Source organism: Triticum aestivum, chromosome 1D (assembly GCF_018294505.1).
Source record: "Triticum aestivum cultivar Chinese Spring chromosome 1D, IWGSC CS RefSeq v2.1, whole genome shotgun sequence".
Lineage (NCBI taxonomy): Eukaryota > Viridiplantae > Streptophyta > Magnoliopsida > Poales > Poaceae > Triticum > Triticum aestivum.
This window is the reverse complement of record NC_057796.1, coordinates 31,235,886-31,261,664: the sequence shown is the minus strand read 5'-3', so window position 1 is coordinate 31,261,664 and position 25,779 is coordinate 31,235,886. Positions and strand designations below refer to the sequence as shown.

The window sequence follows — 25,779 nt, the reverse complement described above, 5'->3', positions numbered from 1 at the left end:
AGTTTTAGTAAGTTCTATTTGAAAAAATGTTTCACTTAGTTTTGTTATAATATCTCTATAAGATATTTTATTGTTGCTATTAAGTCAATTCTGCATTTTCTTCCATATGTAGTTGCAATTTAGATATAGTTATTGTGTCGTTAATTAATGCAACTCCAAATTAATTGTGGTGATTTATTTGTATCTTTTCCAAGTTCCTAACTGAACATAGCTCCCTTTTATAGATAACTTTCGTAGATAACATGTAACTTTCACATTGGTGTTCATATATGCATTGCTAAGGATAAACAATTGAATGTCATCAAAAGATATTGCAACTGGTTCCCGCAGCAACGCACGGGGTACCATCTAGTATTCCTAAAGAACCTAGTCTGGCTATAGGTTTTCTCGTTGTGAACTCTCACCAGAGCAACCCATCAGGCTGCCTCCGCTGGCACTTCCTTCTCGTCGAACATGACGTCATCCTGGGCTTCTACCCGCAGCCCTAGTTCTTGCAAAAACTTCTCGAAGCCTCGTCAGAAGCCATCAGAGATTTCTATCCCGGCTGAGATCGAATCAGGATGGCGGAAGAAACCCTAATCCGTTGTCTCCCGCGTCCTATCCCAGGACCGCGCGATACAGAGACCGCAACGACGCACAACCAGGGCAAAGGTAGAACGGCGGCAGGGACAACCAACTTTAGACGTCGGCACAATCCCCTCTGGGAGAAACAGAACCCTAACATGAGGGAAATGTTGCTTATATTTTTTGGAGCCAGAATGCTCCTTTTTTTCGTAGCAACGGGAGCGAAAATGCTCCTACTCTAGGCCACACAGAAGGTGACGGTTGGGCCACTTGGGCCATCGCACCCAAATCCAAAGCGGAGAAGCCCAACCGAACACTCTAGATGTTTGTACTGCCTAGCCTAACCTCTCAATAGTACGAATCCCCAATCCTCCACCCAGACAGAGCAAGTCTAGGGTTTCTTCGCATAAGCAGAGCGGCGATGGCGAAGGCGGAGGCGGAGGCGGAAGTGGACTCCTACATTAATTATATGTTGATGCAGAGGAGGGAGGCGATGAGGAAGGTTGATGAGGCGCGGGAGAGGATGAAGAGAGGAGGCCCCGGCCGCAAAATGAAGAAACGGAAGACGGAGACGGGAAAGAGCTCAAAGAAGGCGGCGGCGGTTCCGGTGGAGATGAGCGTCAGCGAGGTGGGGAGCAGCCCAGCGGAATCTGAAGATCTGGCGAGGACAAGGGAGATTATGGAAGCAGCCATGGCCAAGATTCTGGCGCGGATGAAGGGGATCGTCATCAAGGAGCCGGTCAAGACGATGACAGAGGAGGACGTCGCGGCGGCGGCCGTGTACAGAGCCAAGGCGGAGGAGGCGCGCAGGAACGAGGACCGGCCGGAGGAGTCCAGCGCCCTCAACAAGTGGATCGCCACGGGAGACCCCGAGGCCGTCAAGTGCCGCAAGAGGTGGATTGCGGAAGACATGGAGGCCCTGAGGCTCAGGGACATGGATCCCGACGAGGATACCTCCGACTGGCGTGCCTTCGAGGCCAAGGAGTTCCGCGAGTTCTGGGAATACCTTTATCCCAAATCCTTCGGTAAATTCGAGGACAACAGTAAGCTGCCAAATCGCCTCTTCCCCTCTCCATTGCTGCTTATTATTACTGCTAGCTGTAAGCATCTTGATTGATTGACAATTTGACATTGATAATATGCAGCGCGTATCCCATCCATGCTTTACACGGACAAGAAGTCGTCTGGTGGCACAGCCCACCCCATAAGAACTCTGCAGGTCTTTTCAGTCAAAGTTGCAGGACTACAAGATGGAGTGCACTGGCCGCTGGAAGTGTTTGGCGTCGTTGCTGCGCGAGACTGTTTGGATCATAATCGCAATATTATCTTCGAGCGCGAAAGGGATAACTGCCAAAAGATCCACAAGGAGGTTCGTATTCCTGCCGCTGACAATTGTTTGGTGCCTATGCATATGCCTCCATGGACACTATTTGGTCTGATCTTTTCAGCTGTGTTATACAATGCGATGATATTAGTAAATATATGATCAAATTACAGATTTAGAAACTAAAGTGGAAGGAGAAAATAATTTACTTTTTTGTAGGTTTTACGAAGATGAAACACGTGTATACTTGGTATTGGCATTCGCACATGTATATGAAGACTTCTGCATACTCCCCCGTGTAGTTACTCCCTAGGCATCCATCGTTATTTAACCTTCCTGTGCCACCAGCCTGATCGGGTTAATGGATGCTTCAGAATCCATTAGACATTGCGCTAATTAATTTTATTAATTAAGTAATCCAGCAAGTGATGTTAGTTCAAACACCTCTTTAGTTATTCGCCACATGGAACAAAGTTCTTGATCGGATAAGGACATTAATACCACCATGTTTATTATTCCATAAGATGGAACAAAAATCTCTGGTCGGAGTACACTGTTTTTTGAAGGGAAAATAGTATGGAGCATGTAGTAAGAACAAGGTTTACGAGTCGATGAGTCGTTCCGAGGTTGAGACTCATAGACTAAGCGTGACTAATCGACACTAGTCGACACTGAAGTTGCAACTCAATAGACTAGCCGACACTGAAGTGTAGTCACATTTTCAGGAGTATGCACTCTGTAATATGAATAGAAACCTTTTTAAGAGTATGCAGTATGCGGTATATTGTATTTAGAGTATCTAATATGGAGCATGCACACTTAGGAAAATGTATAGTAGTATATAACTTTTTTAAGAGTATGCAGTATATGGTATATTGTATTTATAGTATCTAATATGGAGTATGTACACTTCAGAAAATGTATAGTAGTATATAACTTTTTTAAGAGTATGCAGTATACGGTATATTGTATTTATAGAGTATCTAATATGGAGTATGTACACTTCAGAAAATGTATAGTAGTATATAACTTCTTTAAGAGTATGGAGTACATACTAGCAGAACAGCTATATCCCGGCCAAGTGAATAGATTTTCCAAATCGCACACACAATGACCTTTGAGAGATTCCGCTATGGACTACATACGGAGCAAAATGAGTGAATCTACACTCTAAAATATGTCTATATACATCCGTATGTAGTCATAGTGGAATCTCTAAAAGGTCCTATATTTAGGAACGGAGGGAGTAGAACATATGAGAGTTTTGCCAGCTACTGCAATTTTTTCTGAAGAAAAGAAATAATATATCATGTTCATCAATGCAAACATAGACTAGAAGTCATAAAAGAAGTGATATACTTAATTGGAGAACAAATCAAGAATATACATGACTAGATAGTATGACACATAAATTTAATTAATTGGTCACGGTTTGACTAAAACAGAGTTTGTGCAAAAATTCTAAAAAGGATGATGCTCCAGCTTTGTAAAAGAACATGATTATACACACACTGGCTTAGCAGTCTACGGTTAAAGTCTGATGATCTGGTCAGCCTCTGTTCATTGTGGCCATCATTTTTTTTTGGCAAATTGGTTATCTTAGCTATATTGCCACAATGACTGGCATTCGTGTCCATCAGCGAGAGATTAAGCATAGAACCATCTGAACATACATGCATGTGATTGGCACTTGGATGGTGCACACACGTTGTAGTAATCGACACGTGGTCACTATCACTGTCTTCAGCAAGAGCCTAATTAAGTACAAATGCTGTAGGTTTAGCAATCAATAGAAGAGTGAGGCAATGCAAAGAACCCTGGCCCGAAGAACTTACATTAACTTTAATAACAGATGTACAATAGCCGAACTCGGCCTGCAACTAATTTTCTGGATGAATATCTCGAGCATACAAGATAAATAAGGGGACATAAGCAATGGATAAAATCTTACTCAGCGGCACATGCATTAAGACGGAAGTAGAAGCCAATTCAAGATCGATCATGGCCATGGCAACTTCCATTCAATCCAACCATGGATTGTCCACACACCCTGCTTCTCAAGTTCTCCACCTGCAATGAAATCGAACTCGGCATATTCTCTTGTATCCGAGTTATTACACAGCTGAAGAAACAACTGGATTTTATTCTCTAGAGAAAAGTTGCCATGCGATTGAAACAAGAGATTAGACTACTCAAATAAGCACCATCAGACAGTGTCAACCAGTTGAGACTTCTTCCCTAAGTAGCTGTTTACCCATGTGGTCTTCCCTCTCCTGAAGCTCTTCCTACCTCACCTCCTCCTCTGGCCTCACTCTCTCTCCCATCTCCGGTGGTTCCAGCAGTGGAAAGAAGAGGGATGGAGGCCTGTATGCCCCTACTATGACATTAGGTGTTGTAATCTTTCTAATAAACCAGATATGCCAGTTAGTCTTTGTCACGCCCCAGTACTGCTATGAGGGGATCGAGAGGAGGAATTCGTGCTAGGGTTTGTAGTTCCTAGATCGGGATCAGAGAGTATATGTGGAGAATATGCTGTTAGTACTATAAGATATATGTTTAGGGTTTCTGGAGATAATTCTCAGATGAATGAATGGCATACACGCGCTCTGCGCAGGCTGTTATATAGCCGAGTACAAGGACGACAACGGTAACGGCAACCCGTGAAACGCTACAGGCATCGGTGAGATCTGTGAACTGCTGACTTAACGCATGATTAAGCCTGTGCGGTTGCATCTTTAAGTACCCCATGTCACCTACTTGAAAGGATCTTTCCACTCTCTTCCTGTCAGCAAATTTCTTCATGCGTTGCTGTGCTGTGCCTTGTGAAGATTTGCTTTTAAGGTCGACAGCAGTTCTTGTCTGTCAGTCAAGGACTCCCTTGCTGTGTTATCATGAATAATGTACTCGCTGATTTGAGGAGGTGGATATCCATAAAGTGCTTCAAATGGTGTTTTGTTCAGAGAAGAGTGAAAGGAACTGTTGTACCAGTATTCAGCCATAGGTAAGTGAGTGACCCACTGTTTGGGATGATTTGCAGATAAACATCTGAGGTAGTTCTCAATACATTGGTTGACACGTTCGGTTTGACCATCAGATTATGGATGGTATGCTGAGCTGTAGCGCAACTCCACCTTCATAGCACTGAAAAATATCCTTCCAGAGTTGGCTAGTGAATATTTTGTACCTGTTAGACACAATAGCAATTGGAGGGCCATGTAGTTTTATCAGTGTCAATGAAAGCTTGTGCCACAGTAGCAACAGTAAAAGGGTGTGCCAATGGAATGAAATGAGCAAACTTAGTAAGCCTGTCCACCACTACCAATATAACTTCCTTCCCATGTTATTTGGGCAAACCTTCTATGGAGTCCATGCTCAAGTGTGTCCAGGCCATGTCCGGAATGTGAAGAGGGTCAAGCAGGCCTGGATAGGTACAAGTTTCCCCTTTGTTCTTTTGGCACACTGGACATTCAGTTATCCATTTGTCCATATCAGCTTTTAACCCAGGCCAGTAAAATATTTTCTTGATTCTCATAAGATACTTTCCTGCCTGAATGACCACCCAGAGCCGAGGAGTGCAGAGCTGTGAACAATTTGTACTTCAGTTCTGGATCATTACCAATATATATTCTGCCTTTGTGTCTTATAATCCCTCCTTTTAACACATCATGCTGATCTGAAAAATCAGGAGCTAGCAGTAATTTTTCCAACAAAACTTTGCATTTGGGATCCTGCTCATAGGATTTTTCCACTTCTGCTGTCCATTTGGGAGTAACCAGAGATATTGCATTTAGGGAATATTTTCGAGAGAGAGCATCTGCTACTACATTTTCCTTTCCCTTTTTGTATTGCAGCTGAAAGTCAAATTCCAATAACTTCAACATCAGCTTATGTTGCATACCTGTGTGAAGTTGCTGATCAGTCATAAATTTTAAACTCTGGTGATCTGTCTTGATTATTAACTTTTGGCCCACAAAATAATGCCTCCACCTTTTTAAAGCTTCAACGATAGCTAGAGCTTCTTTTTCATAAGTGGACATAGCAACATTTTTGGGGCATAGAGTTGAACTGTAATATGCAATAGCTCTGCCTTTTTGCATAATTACTGCTCCCAACCCACTTCCAGATGCATCAGTTTCTAATTCAAATGGAAGAGAAAAATCAGGCAGAGCAAGAACTGGAGCAGTGACTAGAGCTGTCTAGAGAGCTTGGAAAGCAGATTGTTGCAAGGCAGACCACTGAAAATTGTCTTTCTTGAGCACTTCATGCAAAGGCCTTGCAATAACTCCAAAATCTTTTACAAATTTTCTGTAATACCCACACAAACCTAGGAAACCTCTCAACTGAGTCACATTACTAGGAGTAGGCCAATCAGTAACAGCATTGATCTTAGCTGGATCAGTAGAAACTCCCTCTCCAGAAATTACATGTCCCAAATACTCAACTTGAGGGACTGCTAACAAGCATTTAGTCAGTTTAACTGACAGTTGTTCCTTGTGCAATACTGCTAGTATTGTTTCCACATGTGACGCATGTTCTTCTAATGTTTCACTAAAGATAAGGATGTCATCAAAAAATACCAGCACAAACTTCCTAAGATAAGGAGCTAGAATGCTTGTTAGTGCCACGAGCATTTGCCAACCCAAAGGGCATCACCAATTCATAATGACCAAAGTGAGTGATAAAGGCAGTTTTCTGAATATCCTTTTCACTCATTCTTATCTGATGATATCCTGATCTGAGGTCTAATTTGGTGAAATACTTTGCTCCACATAATTCATCCAACAGATCATCTATCACAGGAATAGGAAACTTGTTTTTTACAGTGAGAGCATTTAATTTTCTGAAATCTTGACACAGCCTCCAAGAATTGTCCTTTTTGCTAACAAGAATTGCAGGAGCAGCATATGGACTCTGGCTAGGTCTAATAACTCTAGATCTCAACAGTTTTTGCACCTGATGTTCCATCTCATTTCTCTGTCTATGTGGAATTCTGTATGGCCTAGAGTAAGGAGGAACAGCACCAGGTTGTAAGGGAATTTCATGGTCAAATTCCCTTTTAGGAGGAAGGCCTTCAGGTTCATCAAAGAGAGACTGAAATTTGTGTAGTACTTCCCTGATCTGAAAAGGCATATCTGGTAATACCAAATGTTTATAATTGGAAGATGTAGCTACTGCCTAATCATTTGTTTCCCTGGGAACTGGAAGAGGTGTGGGAGTTGGAATTTTCTTTTCCACATGAGAGTTTATCAGATAAAGGGCAAAACCCTGTTGCACCTTTTTGTATTAATTTGCACATTTCCCTCTCATCTACTTCAGTTGCATTTTCAATAGTGTCACAAGCAGGAATTTGAACAAAAGTATTTTCTCCTGTCCTGACAGTGATAGTTCTTTGGATGTGATCAAATGCAGTTGGACTGTGCTTTGCTAACCAGTCACAACACAACACCACATCATGACCTGGTATCTCCAGAATTCTAAAAGTTTGCTGAAACTGCTGTTTTGCTGCAGTGAAAGTAGTTTCTGGTATATAAGCTCCTGACCACAGCTTTCCCCCACCAGCAACTGACACACATCTTGATTTATCTTTCAATATTGTGCAAGAAGTTTTGAGAGCAAAAGATAAATTCATAAAAGTGGAGTTACTCCCAGAGTCCACCAATGCCACTGCTTGTTTCCCACCAACAGAAATCAGGATGCAAATAGCATTAACGCTGTCAGACTCCATGGCTTGGGAGGAGATTTTCATGCACTTCTCTTGCTCTGGTGGTTTATCTTCCAATTCCTCTTCAGAAACAGTGTCAAGTTCCTCTGTTTGGTCAGTTGGCTCCTCTCCAGTTAGCATGTTAATTACTGGAGCTTGTTTGCATTTGTGGCCATGAAACCAAGCATCACCACATCTCCAACACTTGCCTGGTTCTCTTGGTTTTTGTGTAGCATTAGTGTTTTTGTACTCAGTAGTTTTGCTGTCAAATACTACTGACTTGAATGCATTATAAGAGATTTTCCTCCCTCGTTTTGAGATTTCCAATTCTTTTTGGCAGGCCAAGATTGCTCCATATCTATTGCTAACCAGTAAGCTTCAGTCAGGGTTGGGGGTCTCAAAGGTCTGAGCTGAAATTTAATGTGAGGCCGCAGACCATTAACATAGCACTTAATGAACCACTGTTCTGACAACGTAGGGTTTTCTTGTTGCATCTCAGCCATGAGATCTTCAAACAGATCAGTGTACTCATTGACACTGTTGTTGTTCTGCTTAAGAGAATTAAATCTCTCAGTGAGATCATAGGAACTAGTAGGAGAAAACCTGTGCAAAATCTCTTCACAGAACAGAGGCCAAGATAATTGTTTCTTAACTATTCCAGATCTCCTTAACCAGATATCAGCTCTGCCAGTCATATACAATTGAGCTAGAGGCACCTTATAATCACTAGGAGCTCCAGCCATTTGAAAGTACTTCTCACACTGCCTAATCCAACCCCCTGGGTTCTCACCATCAAATTTATGAAACTCCATTCTGGGGCCCTTAGTAATGTTTTTCAAGAATTGAGTTCTCATTTCTTTCTCATATGTTTTATAATACTCATCCCACAGACCAGATACATCCTGAGCACTAGATTGAGGAGCAAAATTAGTTCTAGCTGTTTTCATTTGTGCTGTTGGTGAAGCAGCTTCAGAAGTAATGTCCTGGAAATTAGTTCTGACAAAACCTGGAGGTGCTGATCTCTTTCCTGTTTGAATAGGAGGTAGTCTGTGAGCATTCAATAAGGTGTATTGCCTTGTTTTCTTTTGTTCTATAGATAACCTCTTTCGAAGTTCTTCAGTTAAAGGTCTGACCGTTGCATCCCCAGTTTCAGGAACAGGATCAGTGCTTGGCTGTCCTTGCTCTGTTGCTTGCAACTGTTCCCTTCTTCCCTCATCAGTCTGAGGATTTTGCCCTGCGGTGACTGTGCTGTTTGTTCCCAGTGTTTTAAGCACATCAGTGATGGTATTTTTTTAGGGTAAAGCAAAGCTTTATAAATCAACGGTGCTCAGGCATATCACCTGAAGCACAAACAGCCACTACAGAATTTGAGTCCCAACACATACAAGAGTTATTTGATGGGCTTAGCCGCCCAATTTTAGCTAGAGCATTCGCTACAGAATTAGCCTCGCGACGGCACACCAGCACCTCCTGCTTAGAGAACCACATTTTGAGTTGGAATTTGATATCTTTGATGGCCACCGCATATGGGGAAGAATCCACTTTCCGTAGGTCAAGGGCATCCGCTAGCAGTTGCGAGTCAGTTTCAAAAGCCACTCTGATGGCCCCCAATTCAGTAACTGTGGCGACCGCTGCAGCCATGGCGCACATTTCTGCCCCAAATGCATCCACCACACGCTCCTGCCTCCCTGCTCTTGCAGTGATAATTTGCCCGTCCTCGTCTCTCACTACCACTCCCCAGCAGTGATAGTTGAGAGCTGCTGATTGAGGGCCATCCCAGCAGTTTGGACAGTTTCAATAATCTTGTTCATGTTATCCTACTTGGTATGGACTAGTTGTACCTCTTTGCGAAGCAAATCAACATCCTCTTTGATTTCCTCTGTTTCACCCTTATGAACTGCAAAATCGGCCTTCATGGCTAACAGATCTGCCACCTCTGCTTCATCCAACGTTGCCTTAGTTCGCCCCATGGCGCACCGTGAGCTCTGAGAGGAATATTACTGCCTCCGATGCGGTAACCCGAACAGAGAGACACGATACCTGCCGCTGCCTAGATGATGATGCCCCCGGAGTGCAGCATCACCCGCCGTAGCACCTGGGATTTTACTCCAAGCAAGGAGCTCTGGTAACCAGAGCTCGACCACGAGCTGCTGCCGAATGAAGTCTACCGCCACCAACGCTGCCGATCTCCGCCGCCACACCCCAACACCGCCGCCTGCGCCACCAACACCGCCGCCGAAACAGAGGGAGGGAAGGGAGGGTAAAAAAATTCAGAGCCGCCCCATACGATCACGCCGCCGAGGAAAGTGCTGGCTCATGATACCAATTGTCACGCCCCAGTACTGCTATGAGGGGATCGAGAGGAGGAATTCGTGCTAGGGTTCGTAGTTCCTAGATCGGGATCAGAGAGTATATGCGGAGTATATGTTTAGGGTTTCTGGAGATAATTCTCAGATGAATGAATGGCATACACGCGCTCTGCGCAGGCTGTTATATAGCCGAGTACAAGGACGACAACGGTAATGGCAACCCGTGAAACGCTACAGGCAACGGTGAGATCTGCGAACCGTTGGATCTGACTTAACTGACGCTCATCCTGTCCGTCCCTTAACTGAACCCATCCGCTAGCTTGTTAACTGAAGACAGAGCATGTCTGTAGCCTGACAGTCTTCTCCTCTTCCTTGCTGTATACCTGGCGGCTGGAGCTCATGCAAGCAGTTGAGGATGGCTCCCTGGCGGATCTCCTCCTCTGCAGAGTCTGGCCCTGGCTTCACCCTCCCATCTACTTCCCAGTTGCCGCCTGTCCATGTTGATGGCAAGTTGTTTGGTTTGGTGGGTGTGTCATTGACGATGGAGCCTATGCAGGATTCACACCTTCTTTATCCATGGTGTCTCACCGTCTGCTAGATCCTTGTTCAGCGACGTCCTCTTTTTGGTGCCTTTCTCTTTTCCTCAGGCATCAATAAATCCCTGTTTCATTTCTCAGTTATCCTCACCGGATTTGGTGCTCCAATTTTTTTTTTCTCCGACGGTTTCCTTTCTAAGCCATAGATCTGCCTCCTTCCTGCTTTGGGAGGGTTGGTTCGTGGGAGTGGCATTCTATTATTCCTTTTTCTTGGCTCCTCCCTTCTTTTTCTCTGGCGAATTGTTTTTCCTGCCTCTCTTATGCACTCGACAAAGGCCTTCCATTGCCTGGGTGTTTGATGGGGACGGCGGCAGCGAGCGCCTGGGACAATTATAATTATATTAAGCCGTGTGATCGCATCCCATTTGAGAGAGCTGGATGGGAAGGGAGGGGGTGGGAGAATTCTATGGAAGAGCGCCTACAACATTTAGCCTACTCTTGTCTGTTCCCTTTGAGAATACATTGGACCTCTTTAGTTGTGCTCCCACAAGGCATAGGTAGATTCTCGAATCCATAGCGTCCCCTGGTCTGTGTGAGACCATTCTTTTATTTTGTTTGTACCTGTTACTTTATCGTGTTCTCTTGTAAATTTCTGCTTGAAAATGCTGAACACTGTTGTGATCTGTTGACAAATTAACCTTTGAGATATCTGTTTTTAGTAGTATATGAACATCCTAATAATATGCCCCCTTTTTTGTATGTTGTTTGCAGACTACACATGTTTTTGCAAGTTATGTTTTCATTGTGATGATGCTCAATGCCTTTGGGTTCAGTTTACATATGTTTGTTAACTTGCTTCAGCTTTGAAGACTTGAAATGCTTTCTTACCTATCTCGACTCAAATCTACTGGCTCTAAATTACATCTTAATTTTGCATGTCACGAGTTTACCTTTCTTCTGTGCTTGCTATCGACAGATATTTAATTTAAGCTATTATGCTTAGGTTTCATTTTATTTATGATTGTTTGTCGATGAATGCACATTCTCTCTTATTTTCAACATATATTGGTCATATATGCTGCAGTCCTATTTGAGATAAACGATACATTACTTACTAAATAATGTCTGCATGCAGAATCCGTATCTGACACTGACAGGTCCTAGCCGTGCTATTGTGGTGGTGGATCCTGTGTGGTTTGAGGTTGCATTGAAAGTGAAGGGCGCCACTGAATCTGAGGATAAAGAGTTAAGCTATCACGTCGATCCTTATTATATTTCCGGCTCAATGAAATCCTATGTGTTCAATCGCGTCAGGGCTAGCAGGCTGAGCACAATGGAGTTGACATTGGGTGACATGGTTCACTCCGTGGAGGCCACCATCAGTGTGAAAGTGGTTGGCGGGGAGTGGCCACAAGGTTTCAGAGGTGTATTTACAGCCACTACCGCCAGCATAGACGAGGAGAAAATCGAGTTGCTTGATTTCGGAGACGACAAATTGCCTGTTGCAGCTGATGGCTCGATACAGCTCTCACGAAGTGTTGTGTCTGTTGAAGACGACGGGCAGCTGAGAGTCTCTGTCATGGCGCGTCACCTGGTGGATCGATCTGTCCGACGGGATTCTGGAGTACTCGCAGCTAAGACATCCTCCAGAAGCTATGCTAAACTTGAAGTTTTCTCTTGTAAGATGGAAGTCACTGTCGCCTGGTCTCTTCTCCCGTACTGGCCACATTACCGTGACATGCCGTGTCCTAGCATATGAATGGCTTTGGTTTGGCTCTAGTTGTCGGAAGCACAGTAGTTATTTATCTAATGCATGTATGTATGGTTCATAGCATGTGTTATGCGGTGGTACTGTAGACAAGTCAGATTCGATGGCTGTTCTAGTCTGTTAAACAAGCTTATATATGCTTGTATAATGAGTTACGGCCGTGCTGTCTCGGTCAACTAGTCTTTTGGTTCAGTCCTTGCACAGGGAAAATAATTATATCGACATAAGTTTATGACCTACTCCCTCCGTTTCGATTTACTTGTCGTGGTTTTTGAACAAACCACGACGAGTAAATCAGAACGGAGGGAGTAACAATTTGCATTTTGAACGGTTTTGCTTGCATTTTTTGTTGCCCCAGGGATGACAGTTTCTTCAGAACAGCATACATTTTCTAGGAGGGAACATTTTTGAACATTCATCCATGAAAATGTCGATCTGCCACCCTCCGACTAACTAAAACTGCCATCAAAATGTTTGCAAATGCCATCTCCTCTTAGCAAAACATCACCAGATAAGAGGGCCCATTTCTTGTCTGTAATGCCTTTTGGCGCTTTATATTGGTTAACAAGCAGGAAAAATCCCTATAAACCTGGAGGTAGATGAACCCTATAAATATTTTTAGGGATTTTTTTAGCAATTCAGGAAAAAAAGTAAAAAAAAATCTGAGCATAAATTTTTTTTGTCCCTCACAAAAAGAATCTGACAACAAAAAACCGCTGTAAAAAATCTGAGCATAATTTTTTTTGTCCCTGACAATGTAGAACGAATAGTACAACTAATATAGTGTTGATTTTGACTGTCCTTGACAATACCACAAAAGTCACTTCGCCTCCAATTTTTTATGAGTAGGACAATAAGTCAAGTTTGTTGCCAAGAAATTTCATGTTTTTTCGACCTTTTTTGAAATTACTACTTTCTTTAAGAAAAACAAGTTCATATCCCCCCCCTCCCCCGAATGTTCCAAACATTCCCCTCTTTTCTTTAACATAGTACAGATGCAAGCGCTCACCCCTATGAACGTACACACGCACATCCTACCCCTATGAGCACCTCTGAGAGACTGAGTCGGCATATCATTATGAGATTTACGAAGTCATCGAGCATCAAGACCTGAGCCCTGATGGGTTGGGGATACCACTGTCCCTCTAACCATTCAACCATAGGTTGGCTCGCAACGTTCCCCTCCTTAACAAGCACAGTTATGTAGTACAAGATGTCCGACAAAATATGAGTAGGAGGATCACCATTGATCACTGCATGCCTACAGGGATAGTCCCCAAAACCTTCGTGCAAGGCTACGTGCGGTCGCTCGCTGGCATTTGTAAAAGTTCATAAAGTTTTTAATAAGTTACAAATTTGAGTTTTTTTGCAAAATTTAAAATGTTAATGTACTTAAAAAAATGTTTTTAAAATTTTAAAAATTTCATAAAGTTTAAAAATGCTTATGGATTTTAAAAACATCATGAAGTTAAAGAAATCTTTGTGAATTTTAAAATGGTTTTGGAATTTGATGAAAATAAAAAAAAAAGAAGAGAAAAAACGAAAGAAGAAGAAGCCAGCAGAGAAAACACAAGGAAAAACACCAGCGAGACCACTCTTGCAAATAAACTCAAAAGAAAGCTCCAGATCTCTTATATGTGTGCTCTGTGTGGGATGGAACGCGAGGATACCTTCCATGCCTTATGCAGATGCCCACTGGCGCGAAGCTTATGGATGGCGATGGAGAGCGTGTGGAGTATGCCTAAATTGGAATCCATCTCCAATACAGGACCTGAATGGATCATTCACTTGCTGGATAATTGCAATGATGATCAGCGCCTACCAGTTATAATGACACTCTAGAGGAATTGGTACGTGTGAAATGAAGTACTCCCTTCGTCTGGAAATGGTTGTCATTAAAATGAATAAAAGGGGATGTATCTAGATGTATTTTAGTTTTAGATACATCTCTTTTTGTCCATTTTGATGACAAGTATTTTCGGACGGAGGGAGTATATCATGAGAAGCCAACGCCTCCTGTCGAAGCGTCTAGGAGATTCCTATGTGGCTACATCGACACATTGCTCCACATACAGCAGCACCCCACTGCTGACATAGCAAAAGGGAAGGAAGTTGTCTCATACAACCGGCACATGAGTCATGCACGCACACATGCTGCGTCGGCGACCTGTACAAGACCTCCGGAGTACTGGTGTAAACCTCCGGCCGGATACGTGAAACTCAATGTGGATGGATCATGGAAGGAAGAAGATGGTACAGGAGGTGATGGATCATGGCAGTCATCTTTGCTTCATGTCGTTTCAAGTGCTCTAGATGCTGAAGTAGCAGCTTGTTTGGAAGGTGTGACCCTTGCCCTTGAATGGAGTAAGGACCAACTCATCGTTGAGACGGATAGCGAGACGGCGGCATGTATGATCAGAGACCAGGAGGCCAATAGATCACCTATAGCAGTGATGGTGGAGGCGACAAAGCAGCTACTAGAACTGTTGTTTGGTTAAGATGCGTACCTGATGAGCAGGATGAGCTTAACCTGCTGTGTGAGCAGGATTGTAATGTTCCTGCTTAAGTAATGGAAGTGCTTTATTCGCAAAAAAAAAGAACACCAGCGAGAACCTATTTAGATCTTTCCCAAAATCGATAAAGACATGCCAGTCCATTACCGCCGGGGTGTACCAAAGGGCGATTCTTTATTCTCAAATATTCGGTTGTGCCCGTGCTTACCTGGATTTGGGTTTCATGGCCCAAGTGGCCCAGACCCTTTTCTACCGAAGTACTTGCGAGAGGCTCACAATTTAGTGAAGCATGCACTTTCTCTAAGGCTTGGCCGCCATGTCTGGTTAGGTCATCACGGAGATCTTCTATCCGTCCCTGTATACATTGTGATGACTTAATAAAAGCTTCGTGAGATTGTCTAAAAAAAAGTTAACGAGCGCTCCTTCGGGAGCCTAGCTACAATCAGTGTTACTTGGCGCGCTCTCAGCCATTCGCCACGTGTCGCGCTCTGGGCGCTCCCTTCAGATTTTATTTTTTTATTTTTCCGCACGCGTTTTTGGCTTTTTAAATGGTTTTTTCGATGTTTTAGTTTTCCACCGGTCTTCCTTAGCTTTTCGATAAAAAAAAATTGGAAAAAAATTGTATGAAAAAACGCGTTTTCTTATTTTTTTATTTCGCGAGAGTCACGGGTTTGCTTCCGCGAGAGGCACGGTTTTGCTTTCGCGAGAGTCACGGCCGTGCCTCGCGGAAACGAAAAATAAACGCGTTTTTTCTTTTTTCTTTTTTTTCGAGAGTCACGGTTTTGCTTTCACGAGAGTCACAGCCATGCCTCTCGGAAACGGAAAAGAACGTGTTTTCTATTTTTTTCGCAAGAGTCACGGTTTTGCTTCCGCGAGAGGCACGGTTGTGCTTTAGCGAGAGTCACGGCCGTGCCTCTCGGAAACGAAAAAAACACATTTTATGTTTTTTTCCTTTCACGAGACACATGGTTTTGCTTCCGCGAGAGGCATGGTTGTGCTTTCGCGAGACACGGCCGTGCCTCTCCGAAACGGAAATAAACGAGTTTTCTATTTTTTTTTCCTTTCGCGAGAGTCACAGTTTTGCTTCCGCGAGAGTCATGGTTTTGCTTCCGCGAGAGGCACGGTTTTGCTTCCGCGAGAGTCACGCCGTGCCTCCTCGTAAACGAAAAAAAACGCGTTTTTTTTCCTTCCGCGAGAGTCACGGTTTTGCTTCCGCGAGAGGCACAGTTGTGATTTCGCGAGAGGCACGGGTGTGCCTCTTTCAGAAAGGGAAAAAACCCTTGCTCCTGGTTCGGTTTTTTCGTGAAAAAAAGTTCATCAAAACCTATCAACATGGGATCTAGTTTTGAAAATCTCAACGCGAGGAATCCAACGGTGAAAGCGGTTCGAGATTTGGATTCACGGTTTGAGAGATAAAACGTTTTGAATAAACGAAACTACAAATAAAGGGAAAACTCCCAGGTTGTGACAAGTGGTGCGTTGCATGTGCGCCACTTGTCGCAGCCTGGGGAGTTGGAGTGATCTTTGCAACGAGTACTCCTCAACTAGTGATTTCAAGTATTTGCTAAAAGTGCTAGTTATCGACTAAGGGGGTGAATAGGCGATTTTTATAAAAGTCTTCAAAACATGGGGCTTTAAAGACAAACAGTAGCAATGAACTTATTGATATGCAGCGGAAGGTAGACTACACTAGATAAGCCATAATTGAGTAAGCAATTTTAACATATATAATGAGGCTAGCCAACTCGTCTCCTCGGTTGTCCCTCGTTTTGCTTCAATTTGGGCCGTTCGATGTTGGTCAAACTGCTTCCATTTGCGTTGGTTGACGTTGGATCTTCGTTAGTTTTTGTTTTGACCGCGCGGTGAGTTCATGACAGACCATGACCTGTGCGCTCGGTCTCTCAACCGCGATTGGCTGGGTGAGCCTTTTTCGGGTGCCCGGGCGGCCTCTCCTGCCGCGCCGCGTGCGTGCGTCCTGAGCGCTGCGCGCGATTTACGTTTCCTGCTCGCCCCTCTGCTTCGCTGGCCGGTGACGCTGTAGGTGGGCCTATCTTCTTCTTGGTCCCGCGTGTCAGTGAACTGGCTGTTGCATTTTTGTGTGCGCGCGGACTCAGGTTACCGGTTTATCTGGTCAACCGCTCTTGGCGGGACGTTCCTGGCACGCTGCCCGCGTCGTGGGGAGCAGTTGCGGAGGGGTCGGCCGGTGCGTGTGCACCCGGTTTCTGCAAACCTCTTTGGCCTGCCGCGATGACGGGTGGGCCGACGCTGCTCGTGGTCCCGCTCGTCGGTTGCACTGGATGCGCGTCTCGTCGGGGTCGCCGCGTCGTCGTTTGCGTTCGCCTCTGGTGTTGGAGAGAGTTGTGCGGCTGACTCCTGCGTCGTGCTCTGCCTGACTCCTGCGCCATGCCGCGTCTCGTCTACGGCGGCAGGAGCGTGCGGTGTGGGTGCCCCCAACCCACAGGTCTCCTCCTCACTCCTCCCTTCCGCCCCTCCCCCCGCGCGGCCCCAGGAGCTCTGCCGTCGATGAGATCCACCGCCTCCCGAGGTCCTTATCCACCCAGCTCGCGAGGAAGCCGCGGGAGGAGGAGCTCAACCGGGCATTCGCCGGCCGGAGAAGGAGGAGAGGCGCGGATGCCAGCCAGGGAGGCGGATCGGCTCGCCGCCGCTGCGCCGTGAGCGCCGCCGCTGCCTCTGCATCCACCTTGTTCCGCATAGCAGCATGTGGGCGGAAGCGCGGACAGCCGACCACGAGCAGATGGCGTCGGCGGCAACGGCAACACGCACGGTGCGCCAAGTCCGGTAAGATGGGCGCGGCCTGCCCGCAGGCATTTCAGGATGGCGTGCCCGACGGCTCGGAACGCGCGCGCCCGGCGCACAGGAGGTATGCCTCGGAGCACGCCGGCGGCAACGTGCACCGCGAGGTCCCGGAGCAGCCCAGCCAGTACAGAGCCCCTCCGTACTGGACGAACCCTTTCCCCTCCGTCCCCTCTCTTTCTTCTGAACCATCTCTCTTTTCAGACCCTCTCTCTGTTACACATTTGCATGAAAAAACAAAAGTAAAAGGGAAAACGTACTTTGGGTTCATAAGACCAACAACAAAACGATTGTTAATGAAAGGTTTGGGTGCAGGCATTCTCAAATCAAGGTCTTTTATCTAATTAGTTGGATAACTACTTTTCAGGTGTATGCCGATTTCCACAATAACACTGCCTCCAACTTTCTCATTTCCCCGGCTCTGCATACAAGGTCCAAACTAGGTATGCCAATCTTGTTATCGCTTGTTCAGTCGCTTTCTGGTTTATGCCCTTTTTCCCACCTGCATTACTGCATATAGTGAGGCAGTCTGTGGAATTTAGGTGCTGGTTTGAACAAATTACAATGATGTAGTGGTGAGGATCAGTACAGTCACCGGCTTTATATTGTGGTCAGCCTGTTTGTCTGCTTGCTCATGCATTCTAATACATGATGTCCTGATGATTTGTGAAGTTCTGTGTATCACGTGATAAGCTGCACATCAGGTAGCATGGCAGCTTGTTTGTTGCTTTTAGGATGTACATGTACCCAGGTGGATCAAATACAGATACCGATCATATATTTTTCTTTACTCGTGTGTTTTTCATGTGTCTGCCAAGCATTTCGACAAATTGATTATATCATTCAGATGTATTCAGGCCAGGTTTCTGTGACAAAAAAAAAAATCATGTGCGACTGGCTTTCTTATTACATACAAAACTAAATGTGGAGAAGTATATATGTTCATTATTTGGTAACTGAACTGAATTGCCTTGGTATAAAACTCCCATTAACTTGTGCCGGAGGTGCTGTAATGATTTGATGGAAAGGCTTTTATATTTCCAAGTTGATCAACTACACAACTTCTGATCTTAAAGCCTTTCTTTAAAAGGCACTGGTCAATACAACTCGATGTTGTGCTATCTTGCTATTGGGCCCCTTTTTCTTTTCTTAAAATGGTCGGATATCTCATGTTTTATTCGTGGTTGATTGCTTATATCCAAAATAATTATGTTAGTATACTGAAGTTAATTTCTATTCCCTCCGTCCCAAAATAAGTGTCTCAAGCTTAGTACAAAGTTGAGACACTTATTTTGGGACGGAGGGAGTACATTATTAGTGAAGTTGGCTAAATAGTTTTTGCGCTACTGAGATATATATGTGCACTACATTCTAACCGTCTAAATTCTTGTGCTATTGAGTTTAATCAGGAATATAATTATGTTAGTACACTCTGCAATATAATTATATTATATTCTGCTTTTGTCAGTTTTCTGGTCCATGTTAGTTTGCTCGAGCTTGTTTTTACATCTGGTCATATTTATACCTCTCCGCCGACTGCCACCTATCATGGAGGAGGGAGATGGCTTTGCCAGGCCGTCAACACCAATCGGCAACTTCCGGCAGGCGCCGTCCGTTCTTCCTCCCCTTACTCCGATGCCTTCATGGCCAAAATCATTAGCAGCAGCAAGAAGGTTAAGCACCAACTATGGTTAAAGATCTGATTTTGCTGGTCAGGTTAGAAATTCAGGTAATACGACTATTGCGATGCATCTTTCTACGTGTGTGTATTTATTTGCATTATTAATATTTTTCTCCAAATCATTTTTTGGTCATAAATTATTTTGCATTATTGATGATTAATTTGCAATTGAAATGCCAACAGGGCTGGGTTTTATAAGTGTAATGGGTTCAAGTGTGACCTTCCAGTCAAGAAATGTCCTCAGCAAGAAGCTTATGTGAAGATCCCTTTTCTACTTTGAGTGAATTTACCGTATATATCTCTTATTTAGTTTAGTTCATCATTCAGAGATGGTGGAATATTTTTGTCCTTCACAGGTTAAATGAGCATTGCTTAAAAGTCTGTCTAAGTTCTCTTTCTTATTCTTCTATAAACTGGAAGGCAAATATAGATTTCTCACGCATAGTTTATCAATCATGGTCTCACCTCCTTTCTATATGCAGACAGTGTGGTACTCACTGGGGATGTGTGCAGTGATGGAGGGTTATGTCCCAATGGGTGACAGGCATGGTGATGTTCACCACTGATATGGAGAGAACAGGGAAAAAGATAACTTCCCTTGAACTATGAAATGTGGTCACGAAATTAGAAATCATTGTGGTGATATAACTCTTTCATATGACCAAATGAAATCGCATTGCACTAATTAAGAATCGCCGGCTATATTTGTTATTTCATTCTATAATTTATGTTTACAATGAAAACGAACCTGCTAAATGCTCTAGGAGAAAGGCTGGGATGAAATCCGCTGCAGAGCCTCATGTGCTTCAAGTTTTCCATATGAATAAGAACTACATACTCTTTGTCTGTGGTACGAACGCATTTCCAGACCTATCAAGGCCAAGCTGCTTGCTAATCTTAATTTCTTTTTATGCAGATGAATCAACAAGTGTTCTCCGAAAGGCTGAAGGTGAATATCAAGGGCACCGCTCTTTGATGATGCGCACCCATGGTTTGCTCACCACGATGCAACGACAAGATGTTCTTGATGGGTATGTAGCAGGAATCTCTTGTAGAGTTCAAAACCAGCCTTATTAGTACCAATCATTTATGATGTGGTCGTTCTTGTCTTTCAGTCGAGCAAAAGTGGAACAAATGGGTTTAACTTGTATGCCTACTCCTGTTGCGATAAGCATTTGGTTTCCATCTGCAAGACAAGTTTCTGCTTGTGTAACAACAATACTGTCTGGGTCGTCCAGTTTCTAGCTATCATCTGTTCCAGGATCATCCCGACCATTGGGTTCCTCGTGTTCTCCTTGGTGGTTCTGTACATTGTCTCAAGACGTATTGGCCTGTTGATACTGCAAAGGAAGCTGGCTGATGCTATGAGATCAGGCTCAGTATCAGCTGAAGACATCTTGGAGAAAGTGCAGGACGGACCTGCTCAAACAAATGCTCCTCCCATCTATGATGAACTGTGATTCTACTTTCATCCATTGTTTATACATGAGCTAACATCCAGAAGCAAGCTTACCTCTTAGAGTTATTATTTCGTACTACATGTTGTCTAAAGTAACATTTGCCCAAAAAGGCTATTACTGGTGCGTTAACCTACTGCTGGAATTGAGCTGAAATCCAAGTACTTTACATTGCATCCATCAAGCCTAAAAAGTCTGTAGTCAAACTACATTCAGTTGGATGAAGTGTACACCATCGGTCCTAAGAGTATTATGGGTGTGTCAAGCAGGTTTTATAAGTTTGAAAGTGCCCACCAGGGTCCTGTATGTGAGTAAGTCATTTATCGTGGGTTCTAACCTATTTTTTTTAATAGCTAGCCTTCATTAATCTAATTTTTTTAACATGTAAGTATGTCACCTCATCAAATAACATGGATGGAAAAAGGTCCACCTCAACATACAGCCATACAGAAAAAATTACAGCTCAACATGCATAAGAATTTCAATCTATTATGTAATTCATATTTAATAATTATTTTAAAATTATACAATAATCATACGCAATAAAACATATGTATTTACTACTTTTAGTCATTCTACTCTGTGGTTTTGGCCCTTTTCTTCTTGTATAAAGTTACATGCAACTCTCCTGTATGGTTAAAAATACTAATTTAAATGTTTTGTTTCTTTGCCAGTTTTGATTTTCTCTTACCGTTGTTGAATCAAATCAATTGTATTTTCGCTGAGTTGATGGCCGCTTGTTTTTTCTGTGAGCTCATTTTCTAGGAGAGTGAGATGTGGGATACACACTCTGAAATGTTTGGTTTCTTTCAAACCATTTATTAGCTAACTAATTTTGGATGTCGTTGCACACAATACAGTTGTACTCTGTTGTTGCGATCTTGCTTTTTTACGAGAGCTTAGCTCTGTACAATCAATTACACTTTTATACAAAAGGCCAGGTTCTTAACATATGCTCAAACACAAAGTTATTAAAAAATGCAAATATTTTCAACGAGGACATGGTTTTAAACGGGTCTCTGCGCCATTTGGCGCGACGGGTCATCTAGTGAAGTGAAAGCACGAAGACTATCAACAGTTAGGTAGTATGGATCAGGATGGAAGAAGGTATAAAGCCAAACAGTAACTCGTCTTCAATCAGTGAAGACAATCAGATCATGCAATCAGGCAATGACTTCACGAAGACAAACTGTATGTAAAGTGAAAGGAAGGATAGAACCAGTTGCTTGGTGAAGACAGGGATTTGGTAGACCAGTTTCAGTTGCTGTGACAACTGTAGGTCTGGTTAGGAAGGCTGAGATTTAACTCAGAAGACCGTGTCTTCACCTTATTCCCCTTGAGCTAAGGACACCCAGTCCTCGCCCAATCACTCTGGTAAGTCTTCAAGGTAGACTTCCAAACCTTCACAGACTTCGTTCACCGGCGATCCATAATGACTCTTGGATGCTCAGAACGCGACGCCTAACCGACTGGAGGATTCACAGTCCTCAAGTGTAATAAGTCTTCAGATCACGCAGACAGAAAGACTTCAGTGATGCCTCACACTCTTTGGCTTTGGGTGTTTTGGGCTTTGTCCTCGCAAGGATCTTTCTCTCAAATGCTTCGGAGGTGGGTTGCTCTCAAACGACAAAAGCCGTGCACTAACTCTGAGCAGCCACCAATTTATGGTGTAGGGGGTGGGCTATTTATAGCCAGGAGGCAACCCGACCTGATTTGTCTGAAATGACCCTGGGTCACTAAGGAACTGACACGTGTCCAACGGTCAAATTTCAAACACACGCGGCAGCTTGACTTGGGCTACAAGTAAAGCTGACTCATCCAGCTCTGGATAAGATTTGCTCTCATTGTCTTCGCTCAAAGACATAGGATTCGGTTGAGCATCACTTCAGTCACTCTGACTTTGTTCACTTGGACCCCACTTAACAGTACGGTGGTTCCTATGACTCAACAAAGAAGAAAAGGGAACTACGAAACAACTATGTCTTCACAGTCCATAGTCTTCGTGTGATTGTCTTCTCATGTCATAATCTTCACTGTGAATATCTTCACAGACCACCATTGTCTTCAATGTCTTCACACATTTTTAGGGGTCATCTCTGGTAGGTAAACCGAATCAATAAGGGACTACTACCTGTGTTATCCTGCAATTCTCACAAACACATTAGTCCCTTAACCAAGTTTGTCGTCAATACTCCAAAACCAACTAGGGGTGGCACTAGATGCACTTACACTCTCCCCCTTTTTGGTGATTGATGACAAACTGGTTGAAGTTTTCAATGGGGATAAAAGTATGTGAAAGTTTAGGATTAAGGCATTGTCTTTATAAGTAGAAAAAGGCTCCCCTGAAGATGTGCATATAAGTAGTTTGCTTTTGAATGCAAATGCACATGGCAGGTTTTGCTTTGTCGAGATCCTCTTCAACGTATGAAGACAATTCATCATGCATATACAGAGATAACAAAGATAATGACATGCATAATGAGAAATGGACGTCTGCGGATGGCTTCATGCAGAATTTATCATCGCATCACAAAGTGGCAGCAAAAGTAACGTAGCAGACGACCATTGAGTTTAAGTGTTACAACCCAGAAACCAAATTGTTCAAAAGACGAGAGTTGTAACGACTTAGCAAAAATAATGCAACCACCCATAAGGACCCGTTTGAAGACTATCAACTCATATGCTTCTCTCCCTTTTGTCAGTAATGACCAAAAAGGTTTGAAGACATAGAGCATCTACTCGTTCCCAGAAGGAGTAGATGATGGAGCCGGGTCGGCGTTGGAGTTTGGTGGTGCAGTCGGGCCCGATGTAGAGTCGTGGCGCAGTGCAGTCAATGTTGGTGAAGTGGCATCATCTTCGTCATCGACGACTCTCGCAACAACAGTTACAGCCGAAGACGAACGTTCAGAGTCTTCAATGGAGGTAGTGCGACGCCAACTTACATTCTGAGGAGGACTGGAGTCAAACTTAAAGTGCTCTGTGAAGCCATATTCGTGAAGATCGTCTTCAGGACAGAGCATTGTGAGGCTCTTCCAGGACCGCCTACAGGCTTCATGCGCAACGAATGAGTTCTTGGTGGCCAAGTTGCGAATGCGATTGACATCCACCAAGAGACTCTGCATCTGACGCTTTAGCCAGTCATGATGCTTATCCTGCTTCTGATGTAATTCCACTAGAATTTCTTGATCATTGAGTACATGAGAACGCGTCCGAGGCCTTTGGGCAATTGTACTGGCAGTGGCTTCAGTGTTCGCTCGATATGGCACTCTCATGTTGCCAGCCAGAGGATATGCAGGAGTCGCAGCATTGGGAACAAGAATGCCTTCAATGGGTTGCGTGAAGCTTTGATGTTCAACATTATGAAGATGTAGAGGCTCCTTGGCAGTCTCAGAGTAGATGGCTTCAATAGACAGATCAACCTCAGGCAGAAAAACAAGGTGGTCGCGTGCTGAGGGTTGATAGTCAATGGTGGAGTGAAGCTTAATGAGGCGCATCACCCATGGAGCATAGAACTTCAAGCCAAACAGATCAATCCCAGAAGTAGCTAGTTGCCTGATGAAGAAATCCTGGGTGTTGAATCTGATGCCATTGATGATATAAAATACCAAAGTCTTCATGGCTCCTTCTAGTTTAGCTTCAGAAGAATGTCCCTTGATTGGCCATAGAGTACGCCTCATGATATGGTATACTGTGCGTGGCAAGTACTCGAGGTCCTCACGAAGAACTCCTTGGGGTATTCAGCATCAAGAGGCAATGGCTTCATCATGCTAAGCATCTGGCTCATATTTGGCTCAAGCCTCTGAAAGATACTCTACAGTTCATCTCTATGAAGCTGACAACCAGGTTCGTACAACTCACCTGGAGTGGGCAGGGAAGTAAGCTCAATGATGTCTTGAGCTTTGGCTTCGTGATGCACATCACCTGACATCCACTCAAGGATCCATGTCTTCGGATCCTTGTTGTACCCTCGAATATAAAGTGTGGCATAGAACTGCAGCAGAAGCTCTTCATTCCAGTGCTCCTTATCAGTTACGAAAGGCAGAAGACCCGCATCCCTGAAGTAGTCAAGGGCATCTTCAAGACATGGCAGCCCAGCTATAGCTTCACAATCCAGACGCATGTGTGGAAAGATCCGCTCTTGATTGTATAGGATGCATGAGTAGTAGCTTCACTGCTGGTGACTCCAAAATCTATCGAAAGAGATCTTAGGCTTCGTGTAAGGGTTCTTGGCAATGTCAAAAAAGTGTTGTGCTCTTTGAAGCTGTGCACGCTGAAAGAACCCTATGTTGTTGTAGCACTCAGAAGCCTTGGCAGCCTGGGCTTGGGCTTCTGAACTTGTGGCCTCTGCTCCACATGATAGTCATATTGTGGCCCGGGAGCATTAGGTGGAACCATAATTGGCCATCTGACAGTGACCAATTGACCTTCACGATTGACAGCCTATTCCATGGTGTGAGGCCTTGGTGGAGGAACTGCGCTATCCGAGACGATTGGCATCACGGTGACTTCCGCATTTTCATTGGCTTCAGGCTCCACATTGTCTTCAGCCATGACCGAGTCATTGGATTCAATAGCGTTGTTCATGGCAGCCTCAGTATTTTCAACCTCCATTCGTTCAAGAACTGGAGGGTCTGGCACAATCACATTCTCCTCGAGAATGACTTGATCAGTAGCTGGGGGTGTGGCAACTCTTTCTTCTTCTCTTGCTTCTTTACCTTCATCGGCTGATGCAGCCGGAATGTCTTCAGCAACTTTGGCTTCAGGAAACACTTGACGTGCGACTGAGCTTTGGTGCACTTCCCCTTCTGGAATGCTCGACAAGGTGACCTGTGGCCTGCGGCCTTTGTGAAGCCTGCATAGTACGGGCGGCGCCTTTGGTGAGGGAGTGGTGGTGGTGTTCTTGGTGTCTCATCTTGTACTGGGGTGTCTTGTTGTTGGCGCTCAGCCCATGAGTCATCCTGAGCAATTGGCGTCAAAGGACAACCAATGCTGATAAGTTCACTGCTCGTTGGAGCAGGCGATGATACCGACTGGGGCTCGAGCTGAGGAAGGACTGCATCATCATCAACATTGTCTTCATGACCAATGTCTTCAGCTGAATTGGGGTCAACA

The 25,779-nt window shown here is 44.2% G+C and overlaps 1 protein-coding gene and 1 long non-coding RNA gene across 3 annotated transcripts; both read left to right on the top strand.

The window, feature by feature from the left end:
• The first annotated feature begins 912 nt into the window (after positions 1–912).
• On the top strand, positions 913–12,434 carry LOC123180096 (uncharacterized). The gene is made up of 3 exons (XM_044592055.1): positions 913–1,607; positions 1,710–1,933; positions 11,570–12,434. Exons 1-3 carry the CDS (start codon positions 986–988, stop codon positions 12,191–12,193), a joined length of 1,470 nt encoding a protein of 489 aa, XP_044447990.1. The 5' UTR covers positions 913–985; the 3' UTR covers positions 12,194–12,434.
• A 4,515-nt stretch (positions 12,435–16,949) lies between these two features.
• LOC123180095 (uncharacterized) lies at positions 16,950–20,843 on the top strand. Of its 2 annotated transcripts, XR_006490720.1 has the most exons (3): positions 16,950–19,258; positions 19,394–20,241; positions 20,326–20,843. It is a non-coding gene; the product is annotated as an uncharacterized lncRNA (long non-coding RNA). The 2 variants fall into 2 exon arrangements; XR_006490719.1 differs by having other exon boundaries at positions 16,950–20,241.
• Positions 20,844–25,779: the final 4,936 nt, after the last annotated feature.